General features: G+C 52.1%; 1 protein-coding gene and 1 long non-coding RNA gene across 2 annotated transcripts in view; one reads left to right on the top strand and one right to left on the bottom strand.

Annotated features, from left to right (window-relative positions):
• Window positions 1-27,901, bottom strand: part of Bsn (bassoon presynaptic cytomatrix protein) — a 91,652-nt gene that overhangs the window by 21,174 nt on the left and 42,577 nt on the right. Inside the window, exons 2-3 of the mRNA XM_060385278.1 lie at window positions 20,137-20,545; window positions 7,018-7,902 (exon numbers count right to left, since the gene is read on the bottom strand). Of these exons, the coding sequence (XP_060241261.1) occupies window positions 7,018-7,902; window positions 20,137-20,545 (1,294 nt within the window). The remainder of the gene's footprint in view (window positions 1-7,017; window positions 7,903-20,136; window positions 20,546-27,901) is intronic.
• Window positions 18,446-21,700, top strand: LOC132654654 (uncharacterized). The gene is made up of 3 exons (XR_009592320.1): window positions 18,446-18,593; window positions 18,691-19,511; window positions 21,574-21,700. It is a non-coding gene; the product is annotated as an uncharacterized LOC132654654 (long non-coding RNA).

The following is a 27,901-nucleotide window of genomic DNA, read 5'->3' as shown; positions in this document are numbered from 1 at the left end:
CCCCAAATCATAAACCTCTCAGGGACATATATCAAACGTAAATGACAAGTTACAAACAAGGTTCTCCTCTTAACCCATAGAGAAATTTTCACTGGGCCAGAAAAGGGGAACAATTAAGAGGGAGGAAAAAACCACGCAAGTTTCAAAGGCTTGGGATGCAACACAAGGAAAGCCAGGGCCCCAACCTCAAGGATTGAATTGCAATTCATGGGCTACAGGGGTCCAGCAGCCAAGATACACTGCAGAACAGGAATGGCATTCAAACATAGAGGGGAGGGTGTTAGAGAGGCACTGCCCTTCCCCTGCCTCCTAGTGCTGGGGTCTGACACTATGCTTCCATTTCCTTCCGAGTAAGGGCTTTGCTCAGCTGGGGCAGACCCCCGGGCCAGGAAAGACTTGCTAGGTAAAGCCCTGTTTGGACTCAGCGCTGAGCAGTCTTCTTTGCTCACACTTTCAGCCCAAGTCTCCTTGTTTAAGGCTAGGAAAGAACTTCACAGAAGAGTGCTCCTCCCACTCCCAGGGCTCTGGACTTTTCCTCTGATGGAGAACCGTGTGCAGTGACCCTTGGTCCAAGAGCCCTGCTCCGTCCAGAGCCAGAGTGGGATGAGTTCTTATCAGCAGCCACCTCTCTTCAAAACCACCCACAGTTTCAGGACCAGGGCTAAAGGCTGAAGACACAGTCATGATGAAGACAGACAAGTGAGGACCAAATGTGAACTGTTCCCCATAGGCTTCTGCATTTGAATCCTTGGTCCGAGCTGGCTGTGCTACTTGGGAGGTTGTGGAACCTTTGGGTGTGGATCCCAATGAGCACAAGTCAGTTGACGGGGAGGACGTTGAAGGTGTGACACCCACTCCTGGCTCCAGATCTGGCAAGATGTGAATAGGCTGTGCCACAAGCTCCCGCTGCCACAACAGAGCTACCCCAACTACCATGGCCCTCCAAACTGCGAGTCAAAACAAGCCTCTCCTCCCTCGAGTCACCTCTGTCAGGAATTTGGTCACTGTGATGAGAAAAGTGATTGGCATAGGTCCTTCCAAGAACATACAGCCCCAAACAAGTCACAGTGAATGTAACCCAGGAATCAACAGTAAGTCCTCAGACGGCTACAAACCAATTCTTCAAATCCCAGCTGGCTGCACAGGGCTATGACATGGGCATCCCAGGTCCCTGTGTGGGTGGTTTCCTGCAGCAGGGCTGGGCTGACAGGAGATCTCCCAGGACCAGAATTTGATGCCCTGCCTTGGCTACATGAGGTGATGGGAAATGAGGACTACAGCCCAGCCCAGATCAGAACCCTACAGTCCACTCTTGCCCCTGAGGTGTGAAAGCTCGGCACCCCTTCCTTTGTTACTGTTGTTTATCCTGGGTGCCTAGACAGGAGCTCCTGCCAGGAGCTGTGCCAGGAGGAGGAATCATTATGAGAGCCACAGGGTCACAGAGGCAAGGTATAGGAAAAAATGGTGTCCCATTGCCTTTGCTGCCTCAGACAAACCGCTGGACCACTTCTGGCCTACAGAACCCACCCCAGAAGCAAGCAATCTAAAAAATAGTGAAGGTACCTTGGGAGGGTAGCATGGACAAAGGCAAACCCAGTGTCCAGGGCCAGTCCCTGCAGAGGCCTGCTTCTCTGTGCCCACAAGTAATAAGGCCTTTAATAGGGCATGCCACCTCTGGTCACAGGCTATCTGGGGCTTTGCTCCTTCACAGGTTTATTCATGGAAGCAGCGGGTTTTCAGAAAGGCTTCCTGGTGGCTCTCTTGCTCCTGGCTCTGCTTTAGTAGCAGCAAGAAGGGCGGGTGGGGAGAAGGTGGTGTGGAAAGAGCTAAAAATAAGCACTTGACCTGGCTGCTGGAGGCCCTTCCCCACCGGGAGTGGGGGGAGAGGCACACTGGCACTGGGCTGGGAGGAGAAGAGCCAGACACTTCCTGGGTCCCGGGGCTGAGAAGCGGGCCATGCAGAGCCTCTGTGCCTGGGAGCTGGGGCACAGCTGCTGAGGTTCTCAGTCACTCAGTGAGTCTACCCTCATCTCAGCCCAACGTCAATGTCCCCTACCTCACCCCTACTCGTTCCTCTCCTTGCGTGATCTTCCACTCTTGCCCACTTATTCTCTCACAAATGTTCAGTGCGTTGGGGTTTTGACTGCATGTGTGTCTGTGTGAGGGTGTCAGCTCCCCTGGAGCTGGAGTTTCAGACTGTTGTTCCTGCCATGTGGTTGCTGGGAACTGAACCCGGATCCTCTGGAAGAAGCAGTTGGCGCTCTTAACAGCCGAGCCTTCATCACTTATTTCTGACTTCCTTACTTCAGTCATTCCCCACACTAATAATACGAATATCTCCCTCACCCAGCTTCAGCGGTGGGAGATGGCTGCCTATCCGTCCTCTTTGCTTGGCTCTTTTGGTAAGCAGCCAGAGAACGGACAATGGGGAGACTGATGATCACCTCTGTTAGTCCTTTTGGGGACAGGAAGGTACACCTCTCCCCAAGAACAACCATTAGCTCAAGCTGGGATGTGCAGGTGCGTGTACCGGAGGAACTCAGTTGTTCAAGGCGGCATGTTTACACAACTGCTATGCAAGTACTTCCAGCACCTGACTCCATTCCCATGGAAACCAGGGCGACTATTGTTGCTCTCAATCCCCACGAAGGATGTTAGGGGGGAAAGTATGGGGCAACCCCAAAGCATGTGAGGAGTGTGGGCTTCTGAACCACTGGCCAGTGAGAATAAGGAGACCGCAGGGCTGTGTGGGACGCTGGGCGTCTGAATGAGGCCACGGTGACACCACCCTGATCTCCGCCTCACAGCCAGCTACCTAGGCACATACATTGCCGGACCAGAGGGCAGGGAGTAAAAGCCCCAGCGGGAGCTGAGGATGGTGGCTCATGCCTATAATCTGGGGACGCTGAGACAAGAAAGTTACTTTGAGTTTGAGGCCAGCCTGGGCTAAAAAGTGAGATTCTGTCTCAATAGAACCAACCTCCCTCCTCAAAAAGACCCCACAAAAGAAAAGCCAAAGGTAAAGACTGGGATGCTGGGTCATAGGCACGGCCAGCCAGTGCTGCTGGTCCTTTCCTGACTATGGAGTGTCCATCCCATGTCCCTGTATGTGTCCAAGCTCCTCCTTTCTGCCTCCTATTAGGAGAACCTTACCCAGTGTCTCCAGTGTGCTCCCATGAAGCCGAGATGTGCTCCCCTCATGCCCTATCACCAAAGGTCTTCATTCCCTGCACAGTACTCCTCGAGAGTCCCAGAGCCTGGACTGCCACACACTCACTGACATCCAGATCATAGGGGCTTGAGAGGGACCTTCCTCCCCTCATGGACACTCTCTTTCAGGACACCTTGGTTGCACTATTCTGACTTAAGGATCGAGCATTGTAAGGACTTACATACAAACCTGAGGAACAGCAGCTCCCATGGACACCTAAGAGAATTCCTGCTCCCATTTCACATGGGAAGAGACCGGAGTCTGATTGCCACCCCGGAGGAGGCCTGAGGTGAAGCAGGAGGCAGCTGTTTGCCTTGTGCCTGATGCCCACACTGTGGCCTCTCTGTTCAGAAGCCCAGGCTAGCCCTGAATATTACAGGTGGAAGGCTGCTTGCCCAGGGAAGCCTGCTTTTTCAAGGGCACAGCTGACATTTTGACCACGATAACAGGAAACTGGTGCTATGGTGACAGTCCCAATAATTTCTTCACACCATTGAACTGAAAGTCAATTAGAAAATAACCCAGAGGGTACTATTATCTTTCAAAAAGATAAATAGCTTTAAAAAGTTGGAGTCAGCACTCTTAATTATTAAATGACTCATTAAATAGCACTATGCTTTTTTTTTTTTTTTTTTGGAGAAAGTTTCAAGTAAAAATTGGTCCAATTTTAGTGATTCTTCTATTTTAGTGATTATTCTCTGGACTCTCTCTAGAAAGAAGAAAAAAGACTTTTATAGCTGCAGATGTTGAGGAAAATGGCCAAGCAGGGAACCAGCACGCTGACCGCTGACCGTGGGAGCGCATTCCCGAGGCAGGGTGACTGCGTTAGCACCTGTGAGAAACCACAAGCCTCTAACCAGGAAGTGAAAAATAGGTCACAGGGAAGCACAGAGTTGCTCAGAACAACAAGTGACCATTCACTGAGGTGAGATCAAAGGATGCCCGTGGCCTAGTTCTAGACCTCAGGGAAGCAATGCTGGAGGGGAGGAATGGGGTCACGCCATGCAGCAGCCCCTCCCCACCAGCCATGCATAATATCCAAGGCAGGTGAAACTGCAGGAAGTTTTGGTAAATGTGTGGTCATTTTGTGGCTGGGAAGAAAGGGAAGGGGGGGTGTCTTAGAGCTAAGGCCACTGGAAGGAGAGTGGAGACCAGATTCTTGCGACAGTGCGGGGCTATTGGTGCTGGGTCTGTGGCGTGGATGCTGAGGTGGGCGGAGCCGAGGATGGCTCTGGGCTGCTGCCTTGGATCCCTGATGATAGACAACAGTTAGGTCTCCACAGGAAGGGGCATCATGGCTGCTGGCCCACGTCATCCTCAAGGCAGCCACAGCCCTTCTGAGGACAGCCACAGCAACAGAGGTACTAAAAGAAAGGAGAGATGTTGGTGGCACATGCCTTTAGTCCCAGTGCTTGGGAGGCAGAGGCAGGCAGATCTCTAAGTTTGAGGCCAGCCTGGTCTATAGAGCAAGTTCCAGGACAAATCCTTTCTTGGAAAAAAAAAAAAGGTTTATTTTGGGGCTGGCTAGAGAGATGGCTCAGTGACTGCTCTTCCAGAGGACCCAGGTTCAAGTCTCAGCACCCACATGGCAGTCTGTAAGTCTGTAACTCTAATTCTAGGCGACCTGATGTCTCTTTTGGCCTCCTCAGGCACTGCATGCATGTGATGTGCACACATACACACAGACAAAACACACAAAATTATATATATTTACTGGCCAGGCATGGTGGCACACGTCTTTAATCCCAGCACTCAGGAGGCAGGGGCAGGTGGATCTTTGAGTTTGAGGCCAGCCTGATCTACAAAGTGAGTCCAGGATAGCCAGGGCTACACAGAGAAACCCTGCCTCAAACAACCAAAAACGAGAAAAAGAGAGAGAGAGAGAGAGAGAGAGAGAGAAGAGAGAAAGAAAGAGCGAGCGAGAAAGAAATGGATGGCCTGACTTCGGGAGGGGCTGGGACCCCATCAGTGGGCATTTGGGGCCATGGAACCTATAGGACTCTGGAGGCAAGGCGGCACTGGAAAGGAGGTAGCTCTGAGGATGGCATGAGACAGCAGAGCATGGGAGTGGGTGATGCTGTCTGCTGCGAGGCAGAGGGTCCAGAGTCAGGGAAGGCGAGAACCAAGCGGGCAGAGAGAAGCCTAGATCCGCATTCAGATGTCTCATCTTAAGTCACCGCGTCGCTGGAACACTTCTGTTTTGGGTGCTCCAGCATTTCCTGTGGCCTGCCTCGGGGGCTGCCAAAAGCAGCTGTCAAGAGCATTTATGCTCCTGGACAGACAGTTTCCCTTCCCTCTGGACACACTCTGCTTAGTGGGGAAATTGGGCTGAGATGTCTCTTGGGGATGATGGGCTTCCAAACCAGGCCAGCCCAAGAGTCCACCAGGGCTCACAGGCCCTCAGCATCAGAGCCCCACATCTGACCAGCAGTGAGCATAGACCCGTAAGTGTCGTGGCAAAGCAGGCTCTGGAGACTCCTTGATAGATCCTTTCCCCCAGTGCTGGCCAGGCCAAGCGTCCTCCAGTGAGCCACCGACTCTATAGCTTGGACAGAGAGCAGTAGTGTTTGGCCTGAGGGGCCAAGCGAGTGTCACGGAAGGAGGCCGTTCACCTTCCTCAGGGCTGCTCCTCCCTGAGCGCTGGAAAATAAGGCCTGTGGTGGTCAAGTAATTTTCTTAGCCAATAGGTTTGATTCTCAAGGAGGCCCATCTGAAGGAGGTCGGAACAAGGTGGCACAGAGGCAGCGGCAACTCCATGTCTTCCCTCTTGTCCCACCGCGGACGGTGGGGGATTGTGTCCGCTGTCCTATCATCAGCCATGCACGACCCAGCTGACAATCAGCTTAGGCAGCTGCCTACATCAAGGGCCCTTGGCCCAGTAATCTGACGTGACATATATCCACTGGCTATGAGGAGCCAATTGCATCTTGCTCAGACGTGCCAAAGGTAGCCATGGTGGTCCCTGGCGAGGGGAAGGAGTAACGGAATTGGGGCAAGAGCAAGCAGAGTCGCAAGACCCAGCGTGGTCTAGCTCTGCTGGGCACCTCTGTCTTTCAGGTCTCCCTGGACTCCCAGCTTGCCAAGACCACTAAGCCTAACACCAGGCCTAGTGGTCTCCTTTCTCCTTTCTACTTGGCTCTGCCCAGGCCCCAGGACACACTCCTGGAGCAGGAACAGAGGAACGGGTATCTTCAACCCTAGTTTCCCCTCAAACTTTCCTATGGAGAAAAAAAAAAAAAAAAAAAAAAAGCAGTTCTGAGCTTCCTTTCTCTTAGGAGAGCTCAGACCTGCCCACGGGAAAACGCGATGAAAGGTTAGGGCTTTGAGAAGTAAACATTTACACTCGTGACCTTAAGAGAGAGGATCAGGTGTAGATATTGCTGGCTGGCTCGGAGCCTGCGTGGTAGGGCGCAGCCGGCTGCCCCCTGGCCTTCGGCTCCCTACCTTTGTGAGACTGATGGGACCTCAGGCTCTTCCTACCTGATCCGAGAGGCTGACATCTTTCATCAAGCTCACGCTCTCGGCAGCTGGACATGGCAAGGCCAGTCAAGGGCCCCCGAGCCTGGGCTCAGCCCCACAGCACTGCCGGCCGTCACCGCACCGACTGGGACAGTTCTGAGTGGGACTGGAGCATGAGGCAGGGGCCAGGAAGTGGGTTTGACCCCTCTGTAGCACTGGCTGTTCGTGTGGCCCTTGGTCCACTGTGGCCGCGTCTCCCTGGGCCCGTCCTGGCTCCCTTGCCCCTCCTTTCCCCGAGCTCTAGGCCCCTCAGCAGAGTCGCGGAAATGTGCTCGCCCGGCTCTTACCTCCACCAGGTGGGGCGCCGGGTTGAAGCCGCACAGGTTGCACACCTGCAGCCGGCAGCTGGTGCAGGTGTTGTAGTTGGCGGGGCCCTTGCCACCCACGTTGAGCTCGGCTTGGCACAGTGGGCAGGCGGCCCTTTCCTTCGGCGTGGTCTTTGGCTTGGCAGCAGCCTTGGGTGCTGCCTGGTGTTCTGCTCTGCCGTGCTTTGGACTGGCTGTTCCTCCAGTTTTTGCCAGAGCTCCAGGCCCTGATCCAGGACCTGTTCTAGCCCCAGGCTCAGTTTTGGCTCCAGGTGTTGGCCCAGGCCCAGGCCCCGAGCCTGGGGGTCTTGGAGCAGCCTCCTTGCTGGCATCACTGAAGACAATCTTGGGTGGCCCCTTACTAGGGGAAGGCTGGCCCTGGGCGTCAGCCTCTGGCTGCACAGACATGAGGGTGCTTGCCTGGGTCAGCAACGATGCTCCGAGGCCAAAGAGCTTCCCGGTGAGGCCCTCCTGGGTCTGTTCACCAGCACCAAGCCCGGGGGGCACTGTGGTGGCACTTTTGCCCTGGGCCTCTCCTGCAGGCGGCCTGGGCTCAGCTGTGGAAGGCTTGGTGGAGAGAGAGGGCTGAGGAGACACCCTCCCCACCTCTGAAGGGACAGTCGCCTGGGTAGGCCCAGGCACTGAGGTGGCCCTGGCTGTTTCAGCCTGGCGGGGACCAGACTGTGTGGCCCCTGGACCCCGAGATCGCTCTTGCTCTGGCTTCCCCAGAGGCTGTTTGGCTGGGGAGTGGGCAGGAGACAGGGCCGGGGAGTGTAGCTGCTGCTGGCTCTTGGATCGAGGCGCAGTGGTCATGTCCATTCCCAGAGCCCTCTGCATCTGACAGTTCAAACAGAGCCATTCCTTCACCTGAGGGAAGAAACAACACGGTCAGCAGGGGCATAGTGCACAGGGCGCAGGCTGCTTCCAGGACAGACGGTTCCTGAGGTCATTATCTGCACCGCAGACAGGCTGGCCGGCTGGCAGGCGCGCACACACCAGGCAGAATCAGTAAATAACAAGTGTTGGGTGAGAGAGGAAAGCATAGGAATAAAAAGAAGCCATGATATGAGTCCTGCCCTGGAAGACCTTATATTTTCACAGAAGGGACAAGATACATAACTAAAACTCTTGAGAGTAACTGAGAAGCACCAGTGAGATATGATTGATTGAAGACTTTTTTCTTTTTAAGATATTTTTATGTATATGAGTGCTCTATCTGCAGGTACATCTGCACTCCAGAAGAGGGCATCAGATCTCATATGGCTGTGAGCCACCACGTGGTTGCTGGGAATTGAACTCAGGACCTGCGGACGAGCAGACGGTGCTCTTAACCTCTGAGCCATCTCTCCAGCCACTGATTGAAGACTTGATTTTCTTTGAATTTGGGGATTATGCTATTGCTTGCTTTATGATCTTTGTGATCAAACCCAGGGCTACACGCATGTCAGGCAAGCACTCTATCTCCAGCCACAAGACAAGGAAAATGGCATAATAATGGGACAAGACAGATACTGAAACTCATGTTGTAGTTTCCCTTTGCCATGAACCTGTACAGGGATGGACATGTGACCGTGCTATAGGACAAGTCTGAGTCTTCCATGTCGCCTGCGTTCTAAAGGAATAACAGAATCGAGACATTTCTAGTCTTTCGAATTTCTAGTCTCGTAAGTACCACCTTTTCCTGCCAAATAAAACTGCTTATAAATCAGGACATAGCACCTACAGTCTCAAACCCGTCTAAGCCCTTTCTCAGCACACTAGGGAAGCCCTTCGCCGTGACCTCACAACCACCCCAGCCTTGCTCTCCTCCTGGCTTCTTTTCCGGTCATCTTCCCTTGGCTACCTCATCCCTGACACACTGGGTCTCCTGCTATGCCAAGTGATCCTCAAGGCTCATGAGGCCCCAAGGCTGCAACGCGTCTCTGCTGCCAGGTGGCTTGTCAGATGGGGAGCCTGAGCTCAGGCATCCTGCCCCAGAAGCCCAAGAGCAGCACCCAAAGATGGAGGGGACACCACATTGTGGTGAGCACCCCCTTGTGCCCAGCATCCTAGGGGCATTTGTCCTCACTGCAGAGGAAGCAAAGGAGGGAATGAGTTAGCAGTGTGCTCTTGTGGTCAGTGGGGTAGGGAATGCCGCTGGCGTGAGCAGCCCCTGTGGCCCCATTTAACTCCTGATTCCCAGGCTGGGCCAACTGAAGCCCAGTGCTAGCCTCACCTCTTCTGATGGCCACTTAACTTTATAAAGGCCAAGTTCTGAGTCTAGAACCCACCCCTGCAGACACCAGAATATTTGTCTCCCCAAAAGACCAAACCCAGCCCTAGAACCTAAGAACAGTGAAGCTGAGGCAGCCTCGTCCCAGCTGGGCACTGTTAACCCACCCCTGCGCTTTTGAACCCCCAGTGGGACTTTGTCTACACTGGATGGAGGAAGCCACAGGAAATTGTTTCCAGTCCCTGGCACCCTCCTAGAACGTTCATTCTAGGTGGGAAGGGGCCCACATTCATCAAAGTTCTCAGGGGCTGCTTCTGCTCATCTGATGAGAGGTTCTACAGGGGTTTTTGCTCTCTAACGAGGGCCCATTGGTTCTCTGGCCCAGGGTGGCAGCCACCAAGCCCATCCCTGTGGCAGTTAGAGGCCTAGACCACACCCAATGTTCCAATCCAGTTGTGCACCTATGGTGAGACTTCCTGGGACCTGAGAGGCAGGTTTCCTGTTTGGGGACTTCCCGGTGACCCTGCCCCTTGGATCTGGATAGGACTAAACAAAGTCATGTGGAAAAAACAAACAAAAAATAACCTCCCATACTTTATACCAGCACCTTTCTTTCTCCACCCCCATCACAGGCATCTCACCTAAAATAGAACCTCTTCAAGAAATGGCTGAAACACCCCTCAGTGACTCATCTGCCAGATGGGCGCAGCTATTTCTATCCAGCCTTTTCCAGACGGCGGCAAGGAGCCTTGACCGTGTCCTCCCCCAGTGTCTCCCAGGCTCAGGCTCAGGCTCAGGCAGATAAGACCTGGTTCTCGAGGCCTCCCGAAGAGGTCCCTGGGAGAGGGGGCTCTCTGAATTCAGCAAGACTTTTCTTTCTGCCTCCCAAAAGGTCTCCAGGGGTTTGCTAGGAACGTCCTATCCTAGCCTCTTCTCCCTTCTCCAGGGCTTCTACCATGACATGCTGTGGGGCTAGAGCCAGAGGTGGCAGCTTTGCACCCACCCACCTGTCCAAGCAGGCAGGGAGGAGGGGAGGGTGCTGTGGGAGAGACTCTGGCCTCAAGACCAATGGCAGCTGTAGTCTTCCTTAGCTGCACACAGAGACTTTGCATCAGGAGGCTCTGTGACTCTTAGGTGTCCTCTAAGCTGTCCACCAGAATCAGAGGGACACGTTCCTCTACTAGTATGACAGAAATCCCCTTAGGGTCCTGCTGTCCTGACCAGGCACTGGCCCAGGAGATGTGCACATCCCGTGCCTCGTGTTCCTGGATCCAAAAGTAGAGCTGGAGGTATCTCACTGAGTTGACCTAGGGTAGATGGCACCAACTGTCATCGACCTGACACTTCTTGCCAGCAACGGAGCCATCCCGCCATCTCAGAAGGCTGGCAGGGCCCTCCGTCTATTCTCTGAACCCCAGCCCAGCGCGTGCCCGTAAGGTAGTAGTGGAGAGCAGGCGCGGAGCCATGCACAGGGTCGAGGTGGTTTGGGAGAGGGAAAGGAGCTGCAGGAATGAGAATTTCCACAGTCTGCCCACTCCACCAGGAGCATGCCGGGATGTGCAGAGGCATGGCCCTACGTGCTCCATGGCCCGGAGAGGACTTTGTCTGAAAGAAGAGTCTCCCATCTGCTCGTTTACACAAACTGTTCAGTGTGGAGATCAGCTGAGCTTCCCGAGACCAGGGGACCAGGCAGCAGGTTCTGGGGACCCTAAGTTGTGAGTGATCTGTCTGAAACAGCCCCTCCCTGTTTCTACTGGTTTCTGTGGCATCAAGGGAAGTAGGGGCATATTCCCTGAGATGGGCTTTAACAGAGACCCTTCTCACAAGGCCAGCGATGGCCCAGGGTGTACCACTGTGTATCAGTCTCACGTGGGTCCGTATATTGGACGATCCCAGAGAAGAAGGCTGCCAGAAAGCTCTAAGGGCCCCAGAACAAACAGGTTCTCTTGCCACATCTCTCCACCAGCCTCTGCGGCAGAGAACGGGGCTGCAGGGCTGCAGGGCTGCACCTAGCCAGCCTTCCTGTGGGGAGCCGCCTGCCTCTGAGCCCTGGCCCCCACTGGGAGAGTGGCATTCAGTGTTGGATCACTCGGCACTGACATCATGCCCGATACTGAATTCATGCTTTCCATTTTAAACATCACAGAGGAGGCTTCATAAAGGACACTCCCCTGCCGGTACCAAAGCCAGAGGTTCCTGGGACAACCCCATGCCAGGATGACTCTATGCCTTTCTGGGCTGTGAGTCACTGCTCAGGTCTCCCTAGGAGGTACAGCACTCCTCCCCCCGTAACCCCCATCATCCCCAGACATCAAGAGGAGGCCAGTGTCAGGGCTGGCCGAGACCTTCACATAGCAAGAGCAGCCACCTGCCTTATCCAAGGGCCGATGTTGCACACTCGCCATCAGTGAGCTTTGCTGGCCCGCTTTGATCTCACCATGTGGAGCATGACAGGGAAGAAGTTTTGACATGACCCACACTAGAGGCCTGTGCCAACCCACAGATCTAAGGAAGTGCCCCAAATCTGATCATTCCCTGAGGCTAGGTCTCAGAGAAGCTGCACTTTGTGGCCTGGCCTCTGCTCTCCCGGCTCTCGATTTATTTATTATGTATTCAGTATTCTGGCTGCATGTTCACCTGCACACCAGCAGAGGGCGACAGATCTCACTATAGGTGGTTGCGAGCCACCATGTGGTTGCTGGGAATTGAACTCTGGACCTTGGAAGTGCCAGAGTGCATTTAATCTCTGAACCATCTCGCTAGCCCTGCCTCTCTTTTTCAAAGCCCCAGGACCTTTGGAGTTCATGCCCTGGTTCCGCACCCTTCTCTCTTGGATTTTGTTAATTTTCAGGTATCTTCGTCCTGGCCCTTATCAAAGGTCCTTGACTCCTGCCTCCCTGGCACCACCGAACTGACTCTCACCATTACTGCAGAAGACCCACAGTCCTCTTGGGCCTGACCCAGCTCTCCAAAGCTCACTGAATGGTACATTTAAACTCTGCAAATGTCACTGTATGTATGCTTTACTTAAAATAACCTGCAGTAAATACTGAATCCTGCTTAATGGTGATAAGCCTCCTGAAGGGCTCAGTGTGACTTATACTGGTATCTGCAACACGCTCTGAAAATCACAAAGAAATCAGCTGCATGGACAGATGGCCAGACAGAGGGATGGACAGGTAGTCAGAAGGATAGAAACATGATAAAACCAGGAGAAATCCAGGGATGGTGGTGCACATCTGTAATCCCAGCACTGGGGAGGTAGAGGCAGGCAGGTCCCTGTAAGTTAAAAGGCCAGCTTGCTCTACAGAGTGAGTTCCGGGACAGTCAGGGATACACAGAGAAACCTTGTCTCAAAAAGCAAAAAAGCCCCCCCCCAAAACAAACAAACAAACAAACAAAAAACAAAAAAACAAAAAAAAAAAAACCAGCCAACTAACCAACCAAAAAAACCAGGAGAGTCACTGGCTAATGGAAGATGCAGGTAATGGACCTGTTTTTCTTGTACAATTCTTTCAACTTTTCTGCGGGTTCAAATTTTCACATAGGACAATATTGAGGAGGAAAATACTGTCTGGTCGCCATCAAGGCATCAAAGCTCCTCAGGTGGTCTTCTGGTGTCTTCTGGTTCTTGAATTGTAGAGTGTGCTTGTATACTCTGAATATATCAATTCACTATTGGATATATGTCTGGCAAATATTTTCTCTCAAACACTCAAACTTTCCCCCGGCACAATCTGTGTTTCTGTCACCTTGCCTTTGGTGTCTTAGACAAGTCCGAAGTTAGAAGGGCTTGCCCTGGATCTCACGGAGGTTTCCAGTGTTACCTCTTATGTGTAGGTGTTTCCTTCACTTGGTGTTAAATGCTATGCGTGGCTGGGGCAAGGGGCAAGTTTGTTCTTTTGCGTACGGATACCCAGCTTTCCCAGCACCATTTGGCTTCCTCCACTGGATGTTCTTGGTACTTCTTGACAAAGATCATTTTTCCTTGAGCTGGGATTGTAACTTGATAGCAGAATCCTTGGTGCCTAGTGTATGGAGAAGGCCCTGTGTCGAATCTCAGAAACACGCACAACAATGTAAATGTAGATGCGAAATTTGGGAAGATCTGGGGTTTATTTTGTTGTTCTAATTTCATTTTTTCTTTTCCTTTCTTGTTTTTTTGAGACAGGGCTTCTCTGTGGAAGAGCACTGGCTGTCCTGAAACTTGCTTTGGCTGGCCTCAAAATCACAGAGATCCACTTGCCTCTGCCTCCGGAGTGCTGGGATTAAAGGTGTGCGCCATCATTCAGGGCTTGATCCCATTTTTCTTAAGACAGGGTCTCTCTTTTTTCCTTATTTAAAAATTTAATTTTACGTGTGTGTGTGTGTGTGTGTGTGTGTGTGTGTGTGTGTTGTGTGTGCATGCGCAGTGCGCTTGTGGAGGCCAGGAGATGGCACCTGATACATGTACTGGGACCCGAGCTCTGGTCCTCTAGAACAGCAAGTGCTCTTAACCACTAAGCCATCTCTCCAGACCCCTCCAACTTTGCGTTTTGTCAAGGTTGTTCTCTTTGAGAGTTTGTGTGTGCCTGTGGAGGAATGGAGCGCAGCTTGCGTGTGTAGGTCAAAGTACACCTTGTAAGAGCCAGTGCTCTTACTCTACCCTTCAGGTCGTGGGAGTTGAACTCAGTTCATCAGATTTGGCAGCAAGCACCTTTACCCACTGAGACATCTCATCTCCCCCCCCCTGCCCCCCGCCATCCTTACTCCATTGTCTTCATTCCCTTTCCTTTGACTTTTCGTAGAAATGAGAGTTTTAGGGATAAAACTCCGTAGTTTCTGCTCTGGGTTACCTTCACACTGAGGTTCGGCCGGATGCATAGTCCTGTTCTGTGGCTGGAGAGCACGCCATGCCTGATGGCTTCAGCCATGAAACGGCCCGTGCTCCGGCACTTTTGTCTCTTTCTCATGTCCCCAGTGCATCTGGTCTCCATCCTACAGATCCAATTAAGCTACTGTCTCCTGAAAACAGTCAGCCTGGGGCCACCATGTTCCAGCAGCAGGGCTGGCTGCCTGAGAGCGGGTAGAAGCTTGGGCTTTCCCAGACTGGCTGAAAGGTTGTGCTGTAGTTGCTATTTCTCAATCACGGTGGCTACCATAAGGCACACTGCCTGAGGACTAAGAACTTGGTGGCTGAGATCCCCCTCCCCACCCGAGCCTGCCTGGGTGTCCACTTTCACTATGGTTAGGAGTTAGGGGGAGCGGCCCCACCCCTCTCCTCCTGGAGGAGGACACCTTTCCTCTTCCGCACCCCCCAGATCTCATGCCCTTACAACACCTGCTCCTCATTTGTATCTGGCCCAAGCAGCAGCATGGCCAGGAGGGGGCAGAGGAAAGGGGACAAGGATGCTGGCCATGCTGGGTACAGCAGAGGGTTCTGTGCTGCTTGCAGCACCACCCCCGGGCCATCTGGTGCCCTGGCCCTTGCTGGAAAGGATGCAGGCAGTAGAGGGAGAGGCTCAAGCCGCTGCACCAGCTCCTTCTTCCTCTGCACCGCCCACCTTGGGTAAGTGTCCAAGCCCAAGGCTCTCTCTCCACCGGGGTAAGGGTGGGGGGCGCAGCAAATGAAACCTTCCTGCCTCCGTCTCAGCAACGTCCAAACCCGGAAAACGGAAGGTCACAACCACACGACCACTCATAGATATCTTCCTTACAATTGTAAACAATTTTCTTCTCTCTCTCTCTCTCTCTCTCTCTCTCTCTGTGTGTGTGTGTGTGTGTTGCCATGGCATGTATTTGTAGATATCAAAGGATAACTCCTCTCCACCATGCAGGTCGTGGGGACTGAACTCACGCTGTCAGGCTTGACCTCAAGGGTCTTCACTTGCTGAGCCCTGGAGTGAATCAGTCTCCAGGACAGCCAGGGCTACGCAGAGAAACCCCGTCTGGTCGGGGATAACTGAAGGCCTCATGCCCCTCATAGGAGCAGAACCTGGCCCTGGCAGGCCCAGGCTGTGGGCCACCCTGGAGGAAGTGCTTGGGAAGGACTCGGCCTGCCTGAAGTCTGGGCTTTCGAGTGTTCTACCTTTACACTGCAGTCATCCCTGGGACACAGGTCAAGGTCACACTCATCTTCAGGAGGCCTGGGCCAGAATGTGCTTCAGGGGCTGCTCTGAGTGGCCCTACAGGCTCTGAGGCAGGCATGAGTGAGCAGAGTCCCTGCTTGTATTTCCCTACAGCTCACTTCTGGGCCCCTGGCTCTTCTACCTCACCTCTACAATAGCCATGTGATGCCTATGCCTTGACTTCGCCCCCAGACTGTCAGAACAGACCAAGGCAACAGGGCTTCCTTCCTGTGGCAGATGAGTGGAGAGCTACCTTGACCAGCCTGACTAGGCTTGTGGCATCAGCAAAGCCACAGAAGTCAGTCCTTGTGCACTTGCTTCTACTTTGAACAGCTGTGACATGGAGGACATCTCCCGAATTTGTCCTAAGACTACACCCAGACAAGGAGAAGCATTTCCCCTCCTCCCCATCCCCAGCACTCAACGTTAGCACCTCTGGTCTCCTGCGATCAAAGTGTTATCAGAACAAGGGTTTCTGTGGATAATGAAATGGTTTCTTCTGATGCCAGAAGAAAACTCTCTACATGGTGTTTTGGCATAGTTTCTAAAAAGTGAAATCTTTTTAATTTTTAAAAAGACTTATTTATTTTTATTTCCCGAAGCTTTGCCTCTTCGCACGGTTTTGCACATGAATGCAGTACTCAGGAAGGCCAGAAGAGGGCAGCAGATTCCACTGGAACTGGAATTATAGGCTATCAGGTGCCTTGTGGGAACTGAACTCAAGTCCTCTGCTCCTCCGCATTAAGGAGCACATGATCTTAAGCGTTGAGCCAGCTCTCCAGACCACAGGTGAAATTCTTTACCTGCCCTTAATTGAAAAAAAAAAAAAAAAAAATTCCAAGGAGATATGACCTTCCAGAGGAATGACTAGGCCAATCCTATTTATTTCCGGTCAATCTTACCCTGAAGGAAAGTGAGCTCGGGTGGGATTTCCTCGGAGGGTGGGGTGGGGCAGACAACTCACCACTGCTTTTGACTCTCTACGTTGCTTTGCTCCAGAATGATGCAGAATAAGCCAAGATTTTATAAAACTGTCTTGTGTCTATAAACAGCATGTTCTGGGCTCCTCTCCTGGGAAGTGAAGGAAACTGAGTGAATGAGGTTCCAAGTGCTGTTGAACTGGGCACAGCCATGTCAAAGACGCTAGCCTCAGGCCCAAGGGAAAATGGCAAGGCCTTCCCGCCAGCCCCAGAATGAGGTTCAGAGGTGGGCAAAGCCTTCCTTGGCCGACTGAGTGTGAGTGTGGACACTGTGTGCAGACGGTGTCCGCTGTCGCTTTCTCCCCCAGGTGGTTACAGCCTGGGCTGCTCCCCCAGAGACTGCTCCCACCAAGCCTCTTCCTTGCTCTGCAGTGCTACACCAGCCCCTCTCTCTCCATCCCCTCCTCCTCCTCCTCCTCAGCAAACGTGCTGAGCCCCCAGGGCGCTGAGCTTTCTCCACTTAGCCTTGCTCACCTCTCTGTCTGTCTGTCTTTTCTTCATCCCCTCACGACCATAGTCATGTCTGTCCTTGGAGCTGTGCTGGACATGGCACTCCCCCAGTTTCCATTTGGTTTTGGTATGTTCCACATGTACAAAAACCTAGCAAAGCCTCTCTGTTCTATAAACCCTCTGTAACTAGCCAACAGGGGCATGGGCAGAGTGGTGACTCCCATGACTGGCCAAATGAGGCTGTTCTTCCTGTAAGTGATTCTGACTGTTCTCCCTGTGTGCGACTCTCGTTTCCAAGCCTTGCCTACTAGTTTGTAGCACCTGCTACGGTAAAGGTAGTAAGACCCTGACAGATTCCAAAAGACACACAAGTAAAATCAGTGGGTTACGGCGACCATTGTGCAGCGGTGCCCAGTTTCTGCCCGTGTTCAGCCAGGTCAGCAAGAGGATTCCATCCTTCTCCTGATCTGCACAATCACTTGGGTCACGTGCCAACTATCGAGTCTTCACGCATGACACATAAGGGAAATGCTATGTTTTTCATGCTCACATATCCAACACCCAAGAATAGGCCTGAGGCCCTCCATGTCATTTGTGTGGTCCTTGCTTCTCCCTGGGACTGCTAAATGCCTCCCTTTGTCTATAAATCCTATTGACGGGCCCTAGACACAAGACTTGGGCAGGAAGGCTCCTCATCCAAGGCCCAGCATTTCCACACTCCCTCCTAAGGTTGTTTGCAGTGTATCTGAGCTCCCCACCCATCTATACCCCAACTGGGCCACTGAAGAAAGTATGTCATGTCATTGAGTCTCCAATAAAAGGTCACACACACATACACCATCATCCAGACACACTTGACTTCAGAGCCAGCCTCCCGCTTAGCCTGGACCGAGATGGAGATATGGAGAAGAGACATGGATTCCCAGGAGAGATTAAACAGAGCAGAACCTGTAAAGTTGTTTCCTTGTCACATTAAAGTATGACCAGGGAGGGGACTCTGCTCTCAGCAAGTGACAAAGGGAAATGGCACCGGCTTGACAACTATGCCTTTTGCCACTCCTCAGGAGAATATGCCAAGGTTTAGTTTTCCTTGAATGGAAAGCCAGCTCCAGGGAAGCAGAGCGTCTGTGAGCATAGACCTGTAGAACACAGTAAGACAGCGTTTTTTTCAAAGGGGTGCTGCGGAACAGCAGCTCCCCCCACGCTCTGTGAAAGCACGCGTGCGAAAGGCTGCCAGCTTTCAGTCCTATCTGATAGCCCTGATGCCCTGAGGATGCCAAGAGCTCATATTAAAGGACCACTTGATTTGTCCAGTCCGGCATTTGTTGGAAGTATTTGGCCAAGAGTTTTGTTCTCCACCAAATACTGTGGATCTGCAGCAAGTCTGAGGCCCTCTTTCCTCCTGGCCCTGAGCCTCAGCTTCCGCCCAGCACAACGAGGCAGATGGACTGAGTGTCTCCAAGGTCCTCCTACTCTGCTGTTTTTCTAGGCACACTCAGAGGCTGGCTCCCTTCCCATCTCTCTAAAGGTTCTGGGCTTGAAGGAACCAGGAGACTGAGGCTGTGGCATGGGAGTGCTGGGATGCCACCAAGATGCTGGTGCCTTGGCATGGGGCTCCTTCTCGAGTCTCGCCCACCCCACCCAGGGCTTCGGCACAAGAGAGCAACCCAGGGCGTCGGAAGCCCAGAGGGTTCCAGAGGGGAGAGAGCGACACAGTGACGGGCTGTCCCATCGCAGGGGCCATCTGCCAAGTCCCCCTGCTCCGGGGAGGCCGGTGCTTCTGGCTTCTCCATTGGTTGGATCGAACAGGTGAGCTTCCCCTTCCTTGACCACACTGCTCCCAAAATGGAACAGCTAACACTTACTTAACTGATCAGTGCGGGAATGGGTCTGTTTCTAATCACAGATGCAGTGATCACGAGCGAGCGAGCACGCCTCCTCAGGGAGCCTCCACATTCCAGGAGCAACTCCAAACGCTGAGTCATCGCCCGGCACCAACAGCTCCTTCCTCGGAATCTCACGCTTACCTCTCGAAAACCACACTTCCCACACCCACAGCACCTCACGGCATATATAGACCCTGACCTGCTAACAATTATTCTCACTTATCCCCTCCCACGCGGTCTAAACAACTCCGGCTGCTGATAAATCCCAGGGGCTGCCTACAGTAGCCTCTCTCCATCCTGTCCAAGGCAGTCTTTTGGGGGAAGAAGCAGAGACTTCTGTGGGTTACCCTGTGGGGTACAAGGGTGCCAGGAAACCTACTCGGTGTGTTTCAAAAGTATGGCCCTAAGGAGCACCCAGCCTCTGGGTCACCAAAGGGATCCCCCAAAGGCTCCGTAAGGCATCCCACTCCAACGCAGAGCATCCTGAACAGAGCCACGAGGAAGACGTGGATTGACATGGGGCAAAAAGAGGCTGACTGCACGGATACAGTCCTGTGGGACAGCTCCTTGGGAGAGTAGGACACTGATATCCTTGCAAATCCTTGGCCTCAGCACAAAACTGGGGAGGACAGTCTAGTCCTCGGGCCCCAGACAAACCCAGAGAGGCGCTATCCGGAGCTGGATGGGATGCAGTGCCCACACCCTCCTAGAAGTTGGATTCCTTCCATGCATCCGTCTCCAGGACTGTCACAGAGAGAGGCAGGCCCAGGGCCAGAAATCTCACTCCCCTAGGAGACACGTGTGACCATCTCTAATGGAGTACCCACAGGGAGAAGTTGAGGTGAGATTTTCTTGGAGCAAGCTCTCCAAGGCCATTTCCCCCCAAGCTAAAAGTAAACCAGTTAAAAAGCATTTTCTTAGACAGGCAGTGGTGGCGCACACCTTTAAGTCCAGCACTTGGGAGGCAGAGGCGGGCGGATCTCTGTGAGTTCGAGGCCACTGTGGTCTATACCTCCTAAGTACTGGGATCAAAGGCATGCGCCATCACCAGCAAGTTAAAAGCATGTATTTATTTTCATAAGTACGGATGTTCTCCTGTGCATGTCTCTGTGCACCATGTGGAGAGGGCATCGGATTCCCCGGGACTGGAGGATTGTGAGCCATTTACTGGGTGCTTGAAACCAAACCCCAGTCTTCTGGGAGAGCAGGTGGTGCTCTTAACTGCTGAGCCACTGCTCCAGCCCCTTCTAAGTTCTCAGGGTACAGAAATCTCTCAGAAGACTTGGGGACCGAGCTTGTCCTCTGATTCCACATCCTGAAACCAGTACTGGGCCCCACGCCCCCCTTAGGGGTGCGTGGGCACTGGTGGCTAAGGAAGACAGGCATGGGCGGGGTTGGTAGAAAGGAAGGAAGGGGGGAGGTTCCGGAGAGGCGGTGGCCAAATGCAGGTGGTCCGGGGTAGTTACCTGGGTGAGGTGAGGGTTGGGGTTGAACCCACACTGGTTGCAGACTTTGTTGTGACACTGGGTGCAGGTGTTGAAGTTTGGCTGGCTGGAGGCCGACGTGAGGTCCGAGGTCTTGCATATAGGACACAGGGTGCTGCTGGGAAGGGGAGCGATCTGCGGGACGGAGTAGGGTGACGTGGGGGTGCTGCCTCTGTCTGGCGACACGGAGGGGGACCGTCCTGATCTCTGTGTCCTGCTGTCTACCTGCAGTGTCCTGCGGGGACCATCAGCCTCCTGGCCTGATGGGCCTTGGGCCCTCGTCTCTCGGGGGCTCTCTCGGCCAGGAGCAGGAGCAGAAGCTTGCTTTGGGGTTGGGGAAGTTGCTCTCTGGCTGCCCAGGGGCTCCTTGGGGTCCAGTCTCCGGGAAACACTGAAATGACATTGAAAATGACTGTTAGAGACTCATCATTCAGAAGTAGCTTACATGGGTCTCTTCCAACCTAGAGTGACCCCAAGCCCACCACGTCCTCTTTCTCTTGTACAGTGACGTCATCCAAGTCGCCCCTTACTGTACCCTGTGCTAAAGCCCTGCAAGCTTCTTGGCATCAGGCCACAGAGCAGATGGACGTGACTGTCTTCTCTCACACCCTGAGGAAGAACAGACTCTTGTCAGTAATCTAGTAGGGCATCTAATGTGGGGTGGACTTGACACAGGGTCTCATGTAGCCCAGGTTGGCCTCGAGTTCTCTCTGTAGCTAAGAATGACCCTGGACTTCTGATTCCCCCATCTCTACTTCTAAAGAGTTGGGATTACAGGCAGGCACCACTGTACCCAATTTACAAGTGCTGGGGATCGAACCCAGGGCTTTTTGCATGCTAGGCAGGTATTTTACCAACTGAGCTACATCCCCAGCCCAGGGACTGAACTTTTGAACTTTACTTTTATTTATGTGTAAGGGTGTTGTGCCTGTATGTGTATGTCTGTGCACCACTTGTGTGCATTGCGCATAGAAGACAGACAAGGGCATTGGATCTTCCGGTTGCGAGCAGCCATGTGGGTGCTAGGAATCAAACCCAGGTCCTCTGGAAAAGCAGCCAGTACCCTTAACCGATATGGTGGTTTGAATAAGAATGACCACATAGGCTCAAATATTTGAATGCCTAGTCTCCAGGGAGTAGCACTATTTGAAAGGATTAGAAGGATTAAGAGGTGTGGCCTTTTTGAAGAAATTGTGTCATTGACGGTGGGCTTTGAGGTTTCAAAAGCCCAGGCCAAACCCAGCGTTTCTCCCTCTGCCTGAAGATCGGGATGTCGCTCTTGATTACTCTCTAGCCCCTGCCTCCATGCCACCAGGCTCCCTGCCATGACAATGGACTAAACCTCTGAAACTGTAAGCAAGCCCCCAGCTAGATGTTTTCTCTTATAACAATTCCCGTGGTCATGGTGTCTCTTCACAGCAATAGAACAGGGACTGAGGCAGCTGATGAACCATCTTTAGTCCAGGATTTCCTTGTTAAGAAGCCTGATGTGATACTGATATCCTGCTCCGCCTGTTCCTTCTGGAGATCCTCCAGCAAGCCCAGCCGAGTCTAAGAAGGTGGGACGCAATGTTATTTTTTCATTGGTGTAAGTAAGGCTGGGTGGGGTTTCAAATCCAGCCCTTGAGAAACCACGGAAGGAGGCCCAGTGTCCCTGACACCATGCCCATTCCCCTGAACATGTCTGTCCATCCCAGCACAGACATGTCCTCCATCCTTGTCTGCAGAGCTGGTAGGCCCATGAGGTAAAAGAAACATTCAGGCTAAAATTTAATTTCTTGAATTTCTTCTTTGGACCAACTTAAATTTGTTTCTGGCAATTTAATTTACCTCTTTTCCAGATTGTCAGAGGGGGAGAATAAACAGTCAAAGACCAGGTTTCCTGCTGCTTCCAGAACAGGTCGGCTTGGGCCTATGTTCCTTTGGTGGCTGCTGACAGTTCGCTGACACACTGGAGAGGCTTCACTTCTGAAGCCTGTGCGGGCCTCAAATTCAGGGCTTTGCCTCCCACTGTGATTACAGGTGTGAACTCCCATGACCTGCGACTGGCTCAAAGCGACTTTTAAACTCAACGTTGTATCACAGAGCCGGCTTTTAGAAATGTTGGCCACACTGAGGGGCTGGCACCAATTGGCACTGACCCAGGAAAAGGCCTGCTGGTTACCAGGACCCAGCACTGTGCTTCCCATGAGTGGACATTCAGTGAGCACAGAAAAAGGAACAGAATCGTGTGGGGAGCTCAGGAAGCAGGACTCAGTCAGGCCAGTGCAGAACTGGGTGCAGTCAGGAACATCACACATGGAGTTTGCTCAGCAACAGACTCACAGAAGACAAAGATTCTAATAGCAGGCTTCCTTCCTTCCCTCTTTCCTTCCTTCCTTCCATCTGTCTTTCTTTTGGCTATTCACACTTATTGACCTGTGCATTTGTTCTATGTCTTTGACCTGTTTCTGGTCCTATAGGCATATCCAGCCTTCAGACTATGAGCAGCATGCAGGAGCATTCTGCTGAGGAGAGCTATGAGTACAGCCCAACACAAAATTAGAAGCTTATTTAAAGCATTATGAGATTTCTTTTTGTGAATGTGTGTGGGGGTGTGTGTGTGAGTGATTGGCTTTTGGGTGAACTTTCTGGAAACATGATGCAGCAATGTCAAAGGGTAGGACGTACCTGAGGCTAAGTTCCTACAAGGCAGGTCAGGTCTCCAGTTCACACGAGGTTCCTCTTAACGCATATACATATTTTATAAATCTTCTTATGTTCTTTATGAATACCTACTCAATATTTAATTGAAATGAATTTTTCAAAAAGTAAATCAGACAGGGATCTAATCCCCTGGGAGCCTCCAGTCTAGATTAGAAGCCTATGTGCAAACAAATCGCTGCAAGACTTGCTGCCACAGTCATGAGGAAGATGAGGAGACCTTTACACTAGGCCTGAAAGGACAAGCTTCTCTCCCTGAGGTGGAAGAGCAAGCTAGACGGAAGGAAGAAGACATGCCAAGGCTCAGAGGGCCGTGGGAACATGCTCCCGTATGGGCGGAGGAAGGCACAAGTATGTCAGATGCAAGTCATTATCACTCCCACCACCCAGAACTGCTCCTGACAGCGTCATGTGTTAAATTACCTGAAATAGTTGGGAAGCTCAAAATAAACATGGTGTGTGTGTGTGTGTGTGTGTGTGTGTGTGTGTGTGTGTGCGTGTGCGTGCGCTCATGTGCATGTATAACACTGGGAGCCTTTAACGCTTCCCAACAGAGGTGCATTTGGGCTCTGTGCCACAGAGAAGATGATGAAGGCTGGGAATCTAGTGAGGAGAAAGCGAGCCCAGGAGACAGTCTATTATTAGAGGGACGAAAGATCCAACAAAGGATGCTGCCGCTTTTTGCTCACTTGGGGAATCCAGGGAAGGAAGCCAGTCAGGGGTGGGGAGTACAAAAGCAAAACCAAAAGTTTGGACTTGGTTGTGTTGAAGGTTGTGGGGAGCAGGAGTAATCTTACAGTTGGGGTCTGGATATTTTTATCTGAGAGAGTGAGTTCAGTTCACAGGCAATTCTCAGGAACAGAAGTTACCCACTGAGCTGTGGTCCAAGAAAGCACACAGGGTCCAACAGCATTTCCAGGCTTAGAGGAAAGGCCGGCAACAGAGTAGGCAGAAACAAGACAAAAGAAAATGAACTCATATAGCTGTAGTGGCGCACACCTTTAATCTCAGCACTTGGGAGGCAGAGGCAGGTGGATCTCCGTGAGTTTGAGGACAGCCTGGTCTACATACTTATGTCTGAAAAAGAAAGGGAGGGAGGGAGGGAGGCAGGGAGGCAGGGAAGGAGGGAAGGATGGAAGGAGAGAGGGAGGGAGAGAGGGAGGAAATAACCCCACCGGGTTAGAGACGCTCCCGTATTGGAGAGCAGCCAATCCTCTCCCACGCAGAGCTGAGTCTGAGCACCAGGGCTGAGTTGCAGAGCAAATGGCCACACCTGTAAAGAGCATGTACCATACCACGAAAGCCAAGATCTCCCCAAACCCAGCACAGAGGTCCCACCATGATAGAGCTCATGAGCCATGGCTTCTGGACATGATTCCAAGATAGTTGGAGTAGAAGGGACAGCCTGAGGACGGAGGAGGCAAGTCCTCCAGGAGGCCCACCTTCACACACACAAACGGAAGTCTCCACCAATGTGCGATTTCTGGAAGCGAGGCAGAGGAAAGGGAGAGGTCCACATGCAAGGCCATTCCATCCCATGAAAGACCTGGCCTGGTGTCCACCACACTACGGAAGCCCCCAAGGCTAATACTTCTCCCAGCAGCCTTAGGAAGCCTGCTTTGTGGGGGGCGCTGGGACAAGGATAACGAACATGCAAGGTAGGGAGACGGAGATTTCCATAAAGAAACAAGACACAGACGGTCAGGCTGGAGGGAGAGGGCAGGTACACAGGGGCGGCTGGAAGCCAACTGAAACGAAAAAATACCTGCATTTCTTTTTAGATTTTTATTTTATGTGTGTGCATGTACATGTTCCATGTGCATGACTGGTGCCCAAGAAGGCCAAAAGAGGTCATCAGATCCCCTTGAGCTAGAGTGAAGGATGGTTGTGAGCCACCACGTGGGTGCTGGGAGCTAAGTCTGGATCCTCTGCAAGAGCAGCAAGCGCTCTTCATCACTGAGCCATCCTTCCAGCTACAACAGAAAAATGCATTTTAAAGATGGGAAAGAAAGGCGGAGGATATGAAAAAAGCTCAATTTCTATCAGCTTTCCTTCCTTTCAGCATTTGGGGCTATTAACTGCTCATGAATAATTTTAACCCAACCCTGTTTGCCAAGGCAGGAAGGAACCAGGGGCTCCTTCCAGGAAGAGTGCAAAGCCAAAGAGCCTGTCCCTCACCAAGCCTGAGAAATTCTGTGGCTCTCTGTCCCATCCACACCACAGTGTGCTGGTCAGAGAAGGAAAGGACTCATTCGTTCTAGCGGCTGAAATAAGCTACAGACACCAGGTCCCAGCAGGGCAGCGGGAGGAATGTGGCCGCCTGGTCCCTGGTGGGAAGCAGCCAGGAGCTGTTCTGGGTACTGTGGTCAGCAAGGGAGGCCCTGCTAGGGCTGGAGTCTGCAGGAAGGAAATGCAGGCCGGCTCGGAGCCAGGTGGGGCCAGAGGGAAACCATGCTGTGGGTTCCACACGGCGGCATCAAGCAGGGCCCCACGGCCTCCAGCGAAACATTTGAAAGAGAAATGACTCAGATGGATAAGCCGTCTCTGTCCGCAGAAGGGGAGCCGCCTTAAGGAAGCTCTAAGTCAGAGCAGCCGGAAGAACCCCACAGCTTCAAATAAGGTTTTCAAAAATTCATAGTTGACCTTTCAGTAATGGGCAATTACAGCTGGTCAAACGCTGTGGGAGGACCCCACTGGCCATGCCAGTGTTCTCTGGGCATGCCAGCAGAGAGGCGGAGGCCGTGCAAGGGTGGGAGTGGGGTGCAGCTCCCCCATTCTGGAGGTCCTCCCTCAGGAATGAATTTCAGTTTCCACACAAGGAAGCACCCTTACTCAGTCTTCAGGCCAGAGGCGTCCTTCTCTCTCTCTCTCTCTCTCTCTCTCTCTCTCTCTCTCTCTCTCCTTTCTTTCTTTCTCTTCTTCCATCATGTGATCCTGTCAATAATATGTTTCTGCATTCCCAACACATGAATATTCTTCTACATAATTATTGATAAAATGCCCCCAACAGAAAGGTTTTAACAGGTGATTGATAGAAAATAAACATAAGAAGGCTGGGACTACCTCTCAGGTGGTGGTGCATGCCTGTAATTTCAGTGTTCTGTGCTTAGAGGCAGGAAGATCTCAAGTTCAAGGTCGCCCTTGGCTGTGTCGGCAACTTGAGACTAGCCTGGGCTAGAAAAAGAGAGGTGAGGGACATAAATAGTTTTTATATTTTCTACTTTGTTCCACCTCCTACCCAACATGTGCCCTAGTTTAGAAGCCACCACTGAAGAAATTCTTAAATGCACAATCTCCAGTCTTTTTTAAGATTATATTTTTAGATAGGTGTGGTGTGTGTGTGTGTGTGTGTGTGTGTGTGTTAAATGCAGTACCTTCAGAGGACAGAACTGTGGTGAATAAGAATGGCCCCCACAGGCTCATATATGTGAATGTTTAGTCATCAGGGAGTGGCTCTAAGAAAATGAGGAGGTGTGGCCTTGTTGGAGGAAGTGTGTCGTTTGGTGCTGACTAAGACAGGAAGTCATAGTGACAGAGTGCCTTCAACTGGACAGTGAGGTCATGGTCTTACCACATACGATGTGGGACAAAAGCAGACCCTGAGACATGTCTGCAGTGATACCCAGATTGTAAAGGGTCTAACTCAGAACTGGGCCAGACATGGCTCAGGCCAGAGTCATTCCCTGCTACAAAGAAACCAGAAGGCAGACAGTAGAGGTTCACAGCCTGTTTACCTTTGACCTTCTCTGAGTCCCAACCCCCAACACCTCTCTTCCTCCATTGCTTCCCCTATCTCCTGCTTTCCCTGGTCCATATGTGGAAAACAGAAAGCATCAATTGCCATAAGCTCCATTTAGCTTTGAAGGCTGAATGTCTCTTGCTCTGTGGCGCCTGTGATAGCGCTAACTTTCCTGCAGGTTAGAGGGTGGTAAGTGTGACCGCCTTAGCCTAAGGACCACTATGATAAGCCATAGGCTTATCGTTGATGTCTACAGAGTTGATCTCTAGAAATATTCATTCATTTGTTTATACAAAAAGAATTCATAGGAATCGCATTATCTGAGTCCCTGAATGGCTGGTTGTATCTTTGTGATCTTTAAACTTGAACAACAGCTTAGCTGGACATATACCCGGAGTCCACACTTTCCCTGCCTGGACTCACAGGTGCCCTGCTATTGTCTATTGAGGGTTGCTCCCGTGGAGAACGCTGGGTCGAGCGGATTTTCTTCCTTTATTACAGGTTAACTTTCTCCCTCTAGGTCAGTGCCTCTTAACCCATCCTGAACGACAGGCATTTTCATTATGATTCACAACAGTAGCAGAATTATAGTTATGAAGCAGCAGGGAAAATAGCTTTATAGTTGGGGTCGTCACAACGTGCGTGAAATGCATCGCAGCGTTAGGAAGGTTGAGAACCACTGAGCTAGATAAACAACAACTATTTCTTTTCCACATTTGGTGACTTCACCAAGATAGGTTTAGGGGTTGGACAATCTGTTAAGTCTCAAACCCTGGACAAACGGCTGAGGTGCCCTATTTAACATACCAAAGTGGACCTGGCCCCCCTGTTCTCCCAGCATCCCTCAGTTCCTCCTGTTACAGGGTATGGCTGGCATGCCCCACCCTGTACCCTGAACTTGCCAGCCCCGTGGCTGGGCTGCTCTTCCCTAGATAGTCCAGACACTTTGGTTACCTGCCCCTTTTGTACCTTTGGCCGCCTGGCTGCTGCACCTGGTTCCCCGCTCTCCTGTCTCTGTCCCTCTCCCCACGTGGCCCAGTCTAGTCTGGCCATGCCCACTCTGCACTCTCCCAGATGCACCTGCCTCTGGCTAGCCTCTCCCAGGTATCTGTAACAAACTTTCTCCTCCCCCATACCGAAGACTGGTCCTTTCCTTTCATTTTTATTTCTTTTTTTTTATTCACATTTCATGTCAACATTCCTGAAACTGCATTATGTCCTTTCAGACTAAGCCATCATTTGAGCCTGGTGGCACAGGCTTGTAATCGTAGTGGCGCAGAAGGCACGCGTGCACACGCACACTCA

This window comes from Meriones unguiculatus, chromosome 6 (genome assembly GCF_030254825.1).
Source record: "Meriones unguiculatus strain TT.TT164.6M chromosome 6, Bangor_MerUng_6.1, whole genome shotgun sequence".
Taxonomy (NCBI): Eukaryota; Metazoa; Chordata; class Mammalia; order Rodentia; family Muridae; genus Meriones; species Meriones unguiculatus.
The sequence above is the reverse complement of the archived record's forward strand: the minus strand, read 5'-3'. Positions and strand labels throughout refer to the sequence as shown.